Source organism: Rissa tridactyla, chromosome 2 (assembly GCF_028500815.1).
Source record: "Rissa tridactyla isolate bRisTri1 chromosome 2, bRisTri1.patW.cur.20221130, whole genome shotgun sequence".
Lineage (NCBI taxonomy): Eukaryota > Metazoa > Chordata > Aves > Charadriiformes > Laridae > Rissa > Rissa tridactyla.
In genome coordinates, this window is record NC_071467.1 from 96,146,086 (window position 1) to 96,159,843 (window position 13,758).

Sequence of the window (13,758 nt, forward strand, 5' to 3'; positions counted from 1 at the left end):
ATCCCTGAAGCCCAAGGGTTGCCGTTTAAGATGTACAACCTTTTGTGCAGGGAGGGTCCAGTGTATCCGTTGCTTTGGGACATATTGGAAAGGATGTAACATGTACTTAAAGTCTTTTTCCTTCCTCCTGCCCTGAGCCGTGCAGCCCACGACCAGGATGATGGGCTTAGCGCTGCAGTTCAGCAGATGCCCTCCCCCATCACTACTTAAGAGAAGGATCTTGCCCTCTGTCATCTTTTGTATGACATTTTTCAAGCCATTAGTCTAATGGCTTTGTGCAATAGGAGTGCAGGGAATAAAATTAAAATGGATCCAATTACTTAATTTATCTTGGGAGATTTTGGTAGCAGAGAATGATTTTTATTTCACCTTGCCTCCTAAGAGAGGTTGATTATCTGTTTGAAAAAACAGAGAGTCATGGTATGTTAAATCTTTCCTTGTAAAGGTCTGGAAGCACAGAAGTGTAATGGTGAGAATATCAGGTCGTTTCAAGAAAGGCATGTCTAAGTTTTGTTAGAAATAGGTGATAACAATATTCTTTATCTTCAGCAGTGGGCTGAGGGATGTACAGCTGCAACACAAATGCCATTGTCCTGAATGTTAGTTATCCTTTTAACACAGATTCAGGAATCAACAGATGGAAATGTTGGTAAGCAGACTTGAATCCACTGGGGATCTGAAGATAAATAATTAGAATACTCATTAACTACATCCTGACAAATGAGCCAGGCCTGGAAATGCCACTGTGGTCTACTGGGTCCGCAGTCCATGTATTAGCGAGCTTCTCTGAAGTATTGGTGATCCATATGTTCACATCCACGTGGATCATAGCCACGGTTCCTAATGTCAGCGGTCCATGTTATAAGGATTATGGCACTGGCTTTATCTCTCTTTACCCATCCATTGGGTGCAGCTGCTTTGACATTTCCAATATTCAGATACTATCTGACGCAGCATGTGCACAGCTCCAGTGTTTTTTTTTTAATGTGGAGACTTTGTCAGCCTTGCTTTTGGTAAAGTAAATAAATAAATAAAATCAGTAGAAATGTTATTTCTTCTACATCAGCTGAAATTGAACTGATGGAGTATGTGTGTCATGCTGCTATAGAGCTTTATAGCATCATATCTTTCTCATTTTACTTTTCCAATCTGCTTAAAATGTCAACACTGCTAAAAATTCAGATGTACAGGCTGAACCATCAGCAGTGCAAGTGCACAGACGTGTGGGTGGCTGGACAGTGGAAGCTATGTGAACCAGACATTGAGCCAGTATTGAAAGACCTCTTCCCTCTCCTCTTCCCATGCACCAGCAAAACAGGATGCTCTCCTTCTAGCACAGTGGTTTTATTGGATAAATAGCTTTGAAAATTGGGTTCAGCTTGAAGGAAAAGCCAGGTGTAGAAACTTGGGTGGAACTTAGGCTGTTTGAATCTGAATTGTACTCTGTTGAGAAATAGAAGAGTGAGATGACTAAAGCTTTCATTAGTATTTACAGCCGCAAAGCAATTGTCTGCTGGTTTATAGCCATAAGGGTGAGGGCTTGTCTTCTGGCGATCTGCTGTGGCACTTAAAATGGGATTTGCTGCCTGCTCCAGCATCTGAATTGAGAAGAGCAATTTCTGAGTGTCTGCTTTCTATGGCTGCCAGTCTCTGGCTCCTCTAGCAGCCTTAAGGAGAGAATTAGACTTTCCCTAAAGGGGAAAGTAAGGAGGGACTTCTGAGACTTGGTTATGTAGCTCCCCTTTCTTTAAAGCCCACCCGCCCCCGAAGTCACATGTATAAACAAGTTAGAATTCAGGAGGTATTTTCTTTTCTCTTTCTTGTGTGTCTCATTAAAATAAGGACAGCATTTCACCTTCATTGTTTGGCTCTAGGAAAGTACTCAAGTTACTAATGTGGGTTTGGCTTCCTATGCATTTCTGTCATCTGAATCAAACACCATTTTCCTTGTGAGCTCAATATGCTTGTGCTGTGCATGGAAACCCATGAGCCTAAAAGAAAATAGGGAGATCCTGTAGTTCCAGTGAACTGATCCTTCTTTCTCCTATTCATCTCAAGTTGGCAGAACAGCCAGTTCACTAAGCAGCAAGGCAGGCGTCAGTTCACTAATACATTTTCTGGCATTTCATAGAGGCTCAAGGAAGACACTTCTTGGCAATATTTTTCTTTGGGGTTTTTTTCATTTGTTTTTCTTTCCCTCAGCCTTCTTTGGACATTGGGCCCTGTGTGATAAATAAAAAATAAAAATAAAAAAAATTGCAAGCCTGTATGAAGGTGGATGGCAATTTTAGAATTCAGCTGCTCTGAGCTGGTACAGCTATTCCCTGTGTTCAGCAAACAAATGAAGGTGTTCTTCACCTGCTATGATTCACTTAGTTCAGATTTTTGCATTATTATTTGCATTTGTTGTATGCCAGCCTCCATTTTTATATGTTTGTGTGTACCTGCAAGCATATCTCTTTTGTTTCTTGTTTCATCCCTTTGTAGCAACATGCTTGGGAGATTTGTCATTCTGAGCACCATCGCAAGCCTTGTAAAGGTTGAGGGTACTCAGCCAGATGTCACGGTTCAGGCCAGCCTCTGACTTGCTAATTCAAACCAAATGCTGTTTAAGTAAAGAGATTTTTGAAAATCAGGTTTGTGTGGCAAAGCCTCCAGTTCAGTTTAAAGAGCCTATATGCAGATTTGACATTTGACTTGTCGGAAGGGGATCTGTGACAGTTGTAGGATGTTATACAGATACTTTGCCCGAAAGAGATTGGTAGTTAAAATTGAGAACACTGTTCTCTATAGGTTATATGGACAATGGCAATTTATATTGTCAAAAATGCTCAGAAAGGCTTATGTTGTAGTTGTTGTGGTTTGATTTTATGTATCGTCTGGGTAGCAGAATCTTGATAACTTTGAGAGAAAACTTTCAACGTTGAGGGAAGTCATATTGCCTCAGTTTGTTGCTTTGTCCAGTGCCAGTGGTGAAGGGGTGAAAAAAGATAACTTTTTTTTAATTGTAAGAAGTGTCAGGGTTTGGTTGGGTTAGGTTATATCCTACTTCTGCATTGAAATGAAATCTCATGCAGATGCCTATCAAGGTTACCTTCACAGTGTTGCAAAATGAACATCACTGCCAATTTCATGATGAAGTGGCTCCATATAGGCACACCCTGAGGTGCTGCTGGGACGCTCTGGCTGCATTTGCAGCTCCCAACATGCCCCTGGTTCCTCTCTGAAACACCACAGAAGGGAGTCATTCCCGTCAATACAGAGGAAATCACTCATCAAAACAACTTGCTGTAACATCTTCTCTGCCAATTTATGTTTCTGTAGGTGAATTTTAGCATGCTGGAAAGGTCCTTTTTACAGCTTTGGACAACAAAGTCCTCCGACATCAGTAAGGAGGCATGTCTCAGCATGCAACCAGCCTGTCTCAACCCCGTATGAGAAGGGCCACACATAATACAGTTCATTTCCCCTCACTTTTCCTGCTCATCTCATTAGTCACCAGTGAAGAGCAGAGGACCGTGTTTTAACTTCATTTGCAAATTTTGATAGCCTCAAGGACAAAATATATCCCTAATTCCCAAGACGGTCGTCCGGTCGCTAAATGGCTTGGGTAAGGTAATCCTGTTCCTCATGACCTTTGCTGTTCACTTTGGTATGGTCAGGATTTCGTTCTTTTCTCTCTGCTAACGTTATTTCCATGCATAAAGCTGCTGGAACTATTTCAGTAGCTTTTTCAATGATCCTGTTTTCTTGGCTCCCTGTAGTATTTTTTTTCCCTTAGCTGTGATCTAAACTCTTTCTCGTTTTTTGAGCTATTTGTGGTTGCTGGACTTGGAATTATTCATGAACTTGAAGCTACGTGCGTAGATCCTTCCTTTGACTGTAACATTTCTTAGGTAGATACAGCAATTTGATTACCTGATGGGCTCCATCTTTTTTTAAAGGCAGCAGTTTTTAAAATCAGAGGCTTTCCTCTAAATCTACCGAGCAAGAGCAATAGCCTGCAGAGCTCAGCAGCCATGAGACACCCTAGACCTTAATGCTAAAAAAAGAAGGTGAAAAAAAGTGAAATCATAGCTATGCAAACCACACAGAAATACTCTGTGTATTTTAAACTGCAACCCGCCATGCTTTATTCATGACTTTAAAGGAGTTATGGGTATTTTTCTCCCCTCTGAGTATTTATCTCTGAATTTCAAGCCTCTACCGTAAGGGCCTAAACAGATATTTCACCACAGCCAAGGGTCTAAACTAACCATCATTTGGATTGATAAAAGAATTCCCATTATAATGGCAATCAGCGAGGACTTACGTAGCTGCACTTAGGTGCTCAAAGCAGAAGTATTTAGTCCTTATTTTAAATTCCTGAACATGGATACTGGCTGTCTCTTTTCAGAGTCCAGTGAAGGTGATTTTTTTTGCTAGACTGTTACTAATTTTTTTTTAACTTATATTTATGCTTATTATAAATGTGCCATTTGGTATAATTACTCTTTTCCTCTTGGCCAACTTCCTATCAAGTTCTTTAAAGAACAGACATAAAAATTTCTTTTTCCCAAGAGAAGCAATATAAAGTTTACAAGGGAGTGGTTTGGACTTTCTGTCTCTTAAATGAGGTACTTTGTTCCTTTTTCCCTGGCCATTAAAATAATTAAAAACTTAATTTTTTATCTTCATGGTGATAAAGGTGAGATGGTACCATTGTGTTTAGATAAAGTGTAATGTTTGTAGCGCCATTTCCTGAATGGGTTTACTTCTAAGAAGACGTGCCCCCCTCCAGTTTCTGAATAGTCTAAAGATATGCTTTCTAAACTGCACATTTTTAGTGAAATAAAGTATAAATATTGGGTATTACTACTTAGGAGAACTTCAAAAGATAAAGACCAGAAATTGCTCAGTCCATCAAAAGTCCCCTAAGAAATAAGAAGCATTTAAAATACTTTTTTCTGGGCTTTCTCAAAGAGCCAGCCTTCAGCAGTAGTGGTCTGTTTTTAGAAAGGCTGAACCCTTTAGCTGGGGAGAGCTTCCCTGATTCCCAGTGAGGGGCCGGTAGACTAAGATCTGCCTCTGTCCACATGGCAATTAGGAAAATTCTTACACGGTAGCAGAGGCCTAGCACAAAGTGAGCAACAAGCCTGTGGGCTTCCAACGACCAGGTCCTTTTCTTGGATTACTTTTATTTTTTGCAGCTGAGTAGAATGTGCAACTCGGGCTGGTATGAGAGAAATACAACCATGAAAATGTAATCGTTACCAGCTCCTTCAAGAAGACACTTTTAATCGGTAGCAAGTCCTTCACTGAAATGAAACATAGGAAAAAACATTACAAGCTATTTCTTCATTGGGTTCAATTTAGGAGTTGAAGGTAGATGGGCTTCAGTTCTATTTTTTCTTGTTGAATGCATTGAAGACTCTCCTGGAGGAAGAGAGCTTCTCTGTCACCCATAGCTTTGGCTTTCAGAAAGAACTTGGGCTGTGATGGATGAGACTTAACTCTAGACTGGATGAGTGTGGGTATGACCCAAAGACAGGTTGGATTGTTTAACAACCCAAGGATCTGCACCGATACAGCCAGGACCCCTGCTCCATGGTGCTTAGTCTTATTCACGTGTATTGGAGGAGTTACTGGTGTTGCCAGTGGTTGGTGCCCACTTGTAAGGCGATGGTCACAAACACCACTGCAGCTGTTTTGTCTGGTAGCATTTCATTTGTTGCACATAATATTAGAGTTTGAATTGCAAATAGTCCTGTGGGTATAACTCAAGTTCAGAGCTTTCTCCTCTGAATTTTTTGGTGTTGTGGCATTTAATCTCCTCTTGTAGTCTCTGCAAAATAGCTTTGAAAGAGGTTTAAATAGCTGTATTTTTCTAATGCCATGTGCTAGGGGACACAGCTAGTTGTGAGTAGGCAGGTCAGTTCCATCCTATCAACACTTTGTTTCCAGTCCCAGAAGCTGAATGAGTTGAATGTGGGTTCATCCAGCTCCCAGCATGTTTGTGTTTAGAGGCAGCTCTACTCTAGGTTGTGCACAATGGTCGGGCTTTCTAAGAGCCTGTTACTGTCATGGTTACTTAGAAAGGGCTAGGTTTGTTCAGTAGATGGGATTTTTGTACGGTGGTGTGATGACGGTATGAGGAGGATGCCTTGGAGGCTATGCCCTGGATGGGGAATTCTGCTTGTAATGCTGTTTACCCCAGAACAGGAGGTTTTTATGGCAGTGCTCCACAGGCTAAAACACGTCTTCCTCTTGCTAGGTGCCCAGCCAGCTCTGGTAACAGGGATCCATCTGCGCATTCATCCTCTCCTTTTTTCTGGGGAGAGGATCTAGGAGACAGCACCTCACCTCTCTTCTCTCCTCCCTCATGCCTCGAAGAGAAGATTCCCCACCAGAAGTGAAAGAAAGGGACAGTGAGAGGCAGTATCTTCACTCCCCTTTATTCTCCTTCATGCACAACTGGACAGGATTAGTCTCTCAACAAATCACAGCTGTGACTAGCCATTTCTTTCAATCCAAGAGTGAAGCAGAAGGAGGTTTTTGTTACTTAATCCAGGGTAAAGCCCAGGCATAGTCTTAGAAAAGGGTCTTTTTGCCGACAGATGAGTGCCCTGCCTATCAGGAGCCATGCTTCCACTCATGCTTTCTTTAAGACCCACTAGGTCTTGAATTCTTCTTTGTAGTAAGTTTTAGTAGGAGAGATAGGGAGTGCTCTCCCATCCATGATAGTATGAAGTGCAGTAATGTTCCCAAAGAAAATGGGAGATGTGGGCTTGAAGTTTCGCAAGAGGAGGATGGAAGTGACCTTGCGATTCTTCTGTCTCCCAAGTAAATGCTCTAGCTACTTTCACAGAAAAGTCTTTGCATCTCATCTTACTTCCTCTGCTGTCTTAAAAGTACAAACTGTGCATCTCCTCCCTGCTTGCCGTTTAGGAAGGGTAAAAATTCCTCTCCTTTCAAGCTGAAGTTTCTTACCAGAGCAATTCCTGGTACGTGTGGAATTGCCTTCTTGTATCCCCGGGAAAGGTAGGATCTCTGGTTTGCTTCCGCTGGCCTATTTCTCTCTTGTTTGGCTTTTGGTTGTGCTCCAGTGGCTGCTCTGAGTCCTGTTTTGGAGCTTCTGAGTCTCCACATAGCGTGTGTGGTGCCCAGGACAGACCTGTGGATTCTGCTCCTGTGTACAGTGCCCTGAAGCGAGGAGCTGCAGTGCTGTTTATTGGATTTAGCACCAAATCTATATGTAATAAACACTTAAGAGAAGGAAAATCCAGTGAGTAGTAAGAGCAATAAGGGGTAGACAAAATAGCTGATACCAGCAAGCTCTAACAATCTTTATTTTCTATAATTGCAGGGTTTATAGGAAGAGATTATGTAGCTATTGATGACATAACCTGACAAAGTGCTTTTGTTGCAAGTAAAAATCTTGTATACTGTGTTAAATTACAGAAAATACTTGGTATTTTGCAGGATTTCATAACAATAAAGACATGTTTAGTGTAATGCATGCAGTGCAGTATGGTTTGCAGAGGTTAAAAAATGTCTTTCAGATTGCAATCAGTGTGAATAATTAACGTTTTACGTCAAAATGTGTGGAAGTTGAAAGCAGGGTCCTAAAGGGATTGGACATCCAAAGCTGTTCTTTGCAATTTTCTTCCAATGAGAGAAATAAATACGCCAAGAAAGAGAGATCACAACAGAGAGCAGAGCCGAACCACGGTCTGATACCTGTGCCGAAACAGGCAGGTGTAAAAGGTGAGAGATTCAGTTTACGGATACAATGCAAAGGGCTACACACCTGGGGAGCGGGAATAATTGGCAGGGGGTTGGAAAATGCCAGTGCTACTTAGCATGCAAAGGAAAGCTACTGATGGCCTCTTCATGGCTCGTAAACCCACTACACCAACCCAGTCAGTGCCATTGCAAATGCACACATCCAGTGGGAGCTGTTGTCTGTCAACTGTGGAGGTAATCATCCCCGTTTGGCAAGACTGCGGTTAGACTGCTGCATGCCATGCCTCGTCTTTCATTGGAAAACAGACCTTTGAGAAGTTAGGAAAAGTTTAAATGGGTAATTCAGATAGTAAAGGGAGGGCTGATGAAAATTAATTCCAGGTGCAACGGGAAATTAAAGGGAAATAACTGAACAGATGATAATAGAAGAGCAGAAAATGAACCATTTTCCTGAAAGAAAAACAAGGTGCTTTTTTAATTGAAAGTGTTCCTATTCAGGTAAAGAGAAGGCATAAGTGCTCAGCAATTAGAGTAGTCGTTCAGATTTCCTGTCATTTCGAAAAGACACATGAGGCATCTACATCTTGATTGAACAAAGCTGTTAGAGTAAGTTCTGTGCAGTCTTAAATGAAGGATATTCGGAGTGCAGAGTTCAGAAGACGGCTTGCAACAGGAGTTTGTTGCAAACTAATATGCAGAATAAAGATGTGGGTTGGGAATAAGAAGTATTAGGTTGCTATTTTATTTACTTATACAAAGTTATTGTCATTAAATAAAAAGGCACATTTAGTCGATTGCATCTTTGGGGTCAAGGTCATTTTCAGCCTGTTTCTACAGATTTGCACAGTAGCCACTGGTGTTTCCTAGGAAGGCTTAAAATCTAACTTTGTGAAGTAAATGGCCTGTTAAGATAATCATGTGTCTGATTCTGAACGATGAGTGTTAAGAAATGGTCTGAGAGGAAACCTAGTGGGATTACCGGTGAGGAAGGTAATAACCTTAAAGATCATGTGTGGGGTGGGTGGGCTTCAGCCTTTAACAATGAAATTGCTCTGTGTGCCTGAATGCAGTAAGAGTGGGTTTTTTTCTAAAATGGAAGCTGGGTATATTATATGTCAGCAACATTAATGGATGCTGTGATTCCCAGACAGACATGGGAATGCCAAAACTGGTTGTCATTCGTAATAAGTTATGTTGTCTTTGGGAGGACCTTTGATCTGCCTTCTCAAATCCAAAAAGTAGGTGACCCCTATGTTGTCTCTTACCGGACCTTCTGCAAATCGACACCCTGCTGAAAGACACGGGGAAACTTACAAGAATATAAAAAACGTCCAAGGTGACCCAAACTCTTTTTTCTTGGACTGGTAAATAGACTGGTTTGAAAAACTGTTTTTTCGAGCTGCTCTTCCTCAACTTGCTGAGTTTGTCCATGTCTGGTGTCCATGCAGTACATTACAGCCCACAAACCTCTAAGTGACTTTAATCCAAAAAACCCTCAAACCCAGTGTTAGCTTCAAAATTAAAAAAAAAAAAAAAAAAAAAAAAAAAAGAGGTAAAAGAAGAAATTAGCTTTCAGACCTTCTGGTGTCTTAAGTCTTTGTACTATATTTCAATGATGTTTGTAAAATTTATTTTACATCACTTAGGTGCAAAGTATTTTGATCTGTGGTGCTTTTTCTCATTAAAACCACAAATCTTGCTTAAGCCCCTCAGTCTATATGAACTTCAAATGTCTTGAGGACTACAGTAAAATCTTGAGAGCTGTCTCACAGTCAACCAGCTCTCAGGTTTAGTTTCTCCATTCCCCTATTCTGGGATGTCAGCTTGGACAGAAGAAAGTGGGAGGGGAGTGCATCCCCCTCTTGCCGTAAGTGCAGCATCTCTCTCTGTCTTGGCAAGATCCCTCAGATCCTGGGGAAAAATCAGAACAAGTTCCCAAAAGCACCAAGTGTCAGCAGCAACCGTGACCTGTAAACATCACATTTGTGGCACCATCCTCAAGATGAGACCTCAGCACTGTGACTACAGGCACTAATGCACATGGCAGTTCCTTCTCCCAGCTCAGCAGACTGATCAAGCTGGGACTGCTGGGACTGCTTTCCTCTTTGAAGGCAAAAAAATAAAAGTGCAAGGCCCGGGTTGGTTTCCATTCGTGCAAGTACCACCTTTTTTGGGAACAGCAAGGGTGTGAAAACAGCCTACGGAGCCTGCTGTCAGCAGTGGGTGTCGCAGCCCACAGCCAGTCAATAGTCATTAGGAGCCAAAAAAGGCAGAGAGAAACCCGGCCAACTCAAGCAAAAGATGCAGCAGCAAAAAAAGAGCGCAGAAATCCGGCGTTTACTTCCCGCATCGTGGTCTGCTTTTATTCTTGCTGTATTAAAACTGTCATGGCTTTATGCTAATGTGGTTCATTCCTAGCCAGTGATTATTATGCTGTGAATTAGCAGTGCTCTTGAGAGTATTTTTCATGCAAAAAAATGAGGTAGTCCTTCTGAGAAATAGGAGCGAGAGGGGAAAAAGAGCTGTTACTTGCATTAGCTCAAAGCTATGTGTGTTTGGAGAGGATGAAGGAGAAGGGCCACGTTCATGGCTGATGGAGAGCACAGCAGGACTCCCGGGGCACAGATCCCTGTGAGAGATTATACTGAAATTCAGGGAAGAGCAGTCAAAATATGGAAATGGTTTTGATGCTGTGTTTGGCTTTTAATGAACCCGCCCTTTGGGTAAATTCCTTTTGACTCCAGTGTTAGTTTTGCCTGACTGTGCATCCATACTCATTTACCCCGAATGGGAAAAGCTTCCCAGGGGCAGTGGGAGTGCAGCTGGTGTGGGACAGAGGGGGGATGTATGTTGCAAAAGGAGAGAATCTTTAAGGGATGACAGTTCTCCAGGGAACGGCCTCAGCAGTACCAGTTAGGACCAGCTCTCAAAGAGTTGTTGCAACGCTGGAATCTAATAACTAAGGCACCTGGGTAGCAGAAATGGTGGCTCAGTGATAGGGCAAAGGAGAGAGGGTGAGCAGCAAGAGGAATTTCAGTATGTTTCTGCTGTGGGTTTATGCAGCAGGAAGCCGAATTCGGCAGCAGCAGTGTGCCATTCCCGGTTTGCTCAATGGGGCAGCTCCGCACGCTGTATCCCTCAAGTAAGACCGCAAAGACAATACCAGCCCATCACTTTTAGCAGCATCTCTAAAAGTCAGAGCAGTGGAACTAGAGGCATCTTAAAAATGGAGGAAGGAGAAAAGGCATGGTCCCTTTGGATCTGCATATAGAGTGAGGTGGTCTGTACCCTGTGCTGGTCTTCAAAGCCCAGCAGGTTCCAGTAAAATCAGAAAGTGTAAGGAAATTTCTGATTTCCTCTTCTTTTTACCCTCACGGTTTGTTCAGCATAACCAGGCAATTTCCAGCCTTGATGCAGCACGTTCCAGCCCCTGTGTGGGACAGAGCCTTGAAATGGGTTCTCTGTGTAAGAAGATGTTGCTCTAGGCAGTCAGGCACAAAGAGCTCGAACAGAATGAAATGCTTTGGCCAGACTACCTTTTTTTCCTCTGCTTTAAATGGAAAGAAGACGTTCTCAGAAATGTCTCTCTTTCTCTCCATTACCCCAAAGAATAGTTGTTTTTAACCATTCCCACTGAAGCAGTTGGGCTCTCTGTATCTTGCTGGCTAGCTTTTTCTTCTCCAGAAAGTTACAGGCAGCTGTACCTGGCAGTGATATTTTACAGGAAAAAGGTTTGCGTTGACCATGTTAAAAACAAAACAAAAGAGCAATAACAAAATAACCAACCTACTTGCAAAAACCCAAGGGGCTCAAATAGTATTTCAGTTTGGAGTTCTGATAATGGAACTTCCTTTGTGATAGAGATGTGCCTCCAGCTATTCCCATGAAAACCTACCTAAATTTGACACACTTAAAGCCTTGGAAAAATTTCCGTTGAGACACATAAGAATTTGCCAGACAAAATCTCTGGTGTTTCTGTCAGTGTGGAGTAGGTGTGCTCATCCCTTCAGAGTGGTGTTCTTGCTGAGGTTCCCGAGCCTGTGCTCGTGGCTGAGGTTGATGCGTACTATACTGGAGGTGAAATAGCAGAAACCCCGGGCTGCTGTCTTCAGAGTGGGAGAGGTGACAATCTGTGTCTTTATAAATCCAGACTCTGCATGTGCAAACCACTCAAATCAGTTTTACTGGCAGTGTCGCATTACAACACAAGCCTGGGAAATTATATCCCTTTTAAATAAAATAGAAAACAATACCAACAACTTAAAAAAAAAAAAAAACACAAAAAAAACCACACAAAAAAACCACAAACACCCCCCCTTATGCTGACTGAATTGCGCAGATGCTTTTTTTAGGGAGAGAGAGCGCGTGCTTCAGCCCAGGGCTGGGGGAGCTTATTGCAGCTGTGGCAGCGGATAGACCCTCTCTCCTGGGCTGCTGGTACCTTCCCCCTCTCGGCGTTTTCCTTTGCGGCCCTGGCTTACCTCTCTCTGTGCCTCTAATCACAGGGACATAATTTCTCAGAACTATCAGCATATTTTCCCTGCAAATGTGAGGGGGGCGGACACCACGCAATGTAACTGTGCCCAGTGACCACTCCCAGCCTTCTCTCGCTCTCAGATTTATTTTTTTTAGGTATTAAGACAATCACGATGTATTACAGTGTAAAGGCTGCAGAAAGCTGCATTTTTTAACAACAGAAGCTCAGTGAAAACCTGTAACACCCCCATGGGAATTCAGCCCTAAGTGCGGACTCTATTAATATTCTCCATGTCCCTGTGTTAAAAGGCAAGTTATAAGAATTGGAAGGGAATGAGTGGGCAGAAAAGTGGGACAGGGAGGAACCATCTGAATTTTTAGCACCCTTTCTGTCACTAGGAAGTTCCTAATGCAGCCCCTTTTGTAACTCAGGCAGTTTTAATGGACACAGTAATGATACCAGAGGGTCGTTTTTTATCAGGGTCCTTGCTCCTGGTAAATACTAGTTCATGGAAGTGTCTCTTTCTGTTGCAAAAAAAGACTCGCAATATTTCTTTTAAGCAGTATTGCATGATTTTTTTGAGCTTTCTCCTCCCCGCTCTCTGTCACACTTCCCCAGGAATGGCTGGCGGATGGACTGCCAGCTGTCTAGAGCAATGCAGAACAATTTGTTAAAAATTATAACTTTGCTATTCTAATAATCCATATTCATATTGAATTTGATTGTTAATAGTGATCTTTACACTAGATCATGGATTCCATTGAAAGGAAAAAAATAATATTAAAATAATAATGACTACATTTTTTCCCCTTTTTTAGTGTTTTCTTTAACTGTGGAAAATTTTGACCATCTGTGTTGTTCTCTGATAATTTGTTAAAGCATTTATTTAAATTCCCTCCCCGTTTTTTTTTCTCTCCTTTTCTTGCTGAAACTACAGCTGAGGAAGTGGAAAGACTGGCTGCAATGCGTTCAGATTCTCTAGTACCTGGGACTCACACACCTCCGATCAGAAGAAGAAGCAAATTTGCCACTCTTGGAAGACTTTTTAAGCCATGGAAATGGAGGAAGAAGAAGAGTGAAAAATTTAAGCATACTTCAGCAGGTAATAGTTGCGGTTTGTTGGTTTGTTAGTCTGGAACTCTGCTCAACAAGGCTAAAAATTTATAGTGCAGCCCCAATTTATAGAGGTTTTAAAGGTTGTTGAAGCCTGGCTTGGCAATATTTCTCAGCTTCTAAGAGATCTGTAACTTTGTTACTGGCTTTCTCTTTAAAAAAAAACCCAAAACAACTCATTGGGTGCACTACAATTAAAGCAGCATCTCTCCAAAGCTGTGTACTTGGGTTCTGCCACTAGAGCTAAAGGGTAATCCAGAAGAAATCTTGTTACATTGATTTAGCATATTAAGGGTAAAGGAAATGGCAGTATGAAAAGACAAAGCTAGTGGAGGATTTAGCCACATTCAAACTCCTGTGAATGCTAATAGAGGAGCAAGACAAATACATGACAAAGGAGTTGACACTGTGTTGAATAACTTGCGTAACCATAAATTATTTGT

The 13,758-nt window shown here is 42.0% G+C and overlaps 1 protein-coding gene across 1 annotated transcript in view; it reads left to right on the forward strand.

Moving 5' to 3' along the window:
- Positions 1-13,758, forward strand: part of PHACTR1 (phosphatase and actin regulator 1) — a 319,282-nt gene that overhangs the window by 173,635 nt on the left and 131,889 nt on the right. The window contains exon 5 of the mRNA XM_054191481.1: positions 13,140-13,304. Coding sequence (XP_054047456.1) covers positions 13,140-13,304 — 165 coding nt within the window. The remainder of the gene's footprint in view (positions 1-13,139; positions 13,305-13,758) is intronic.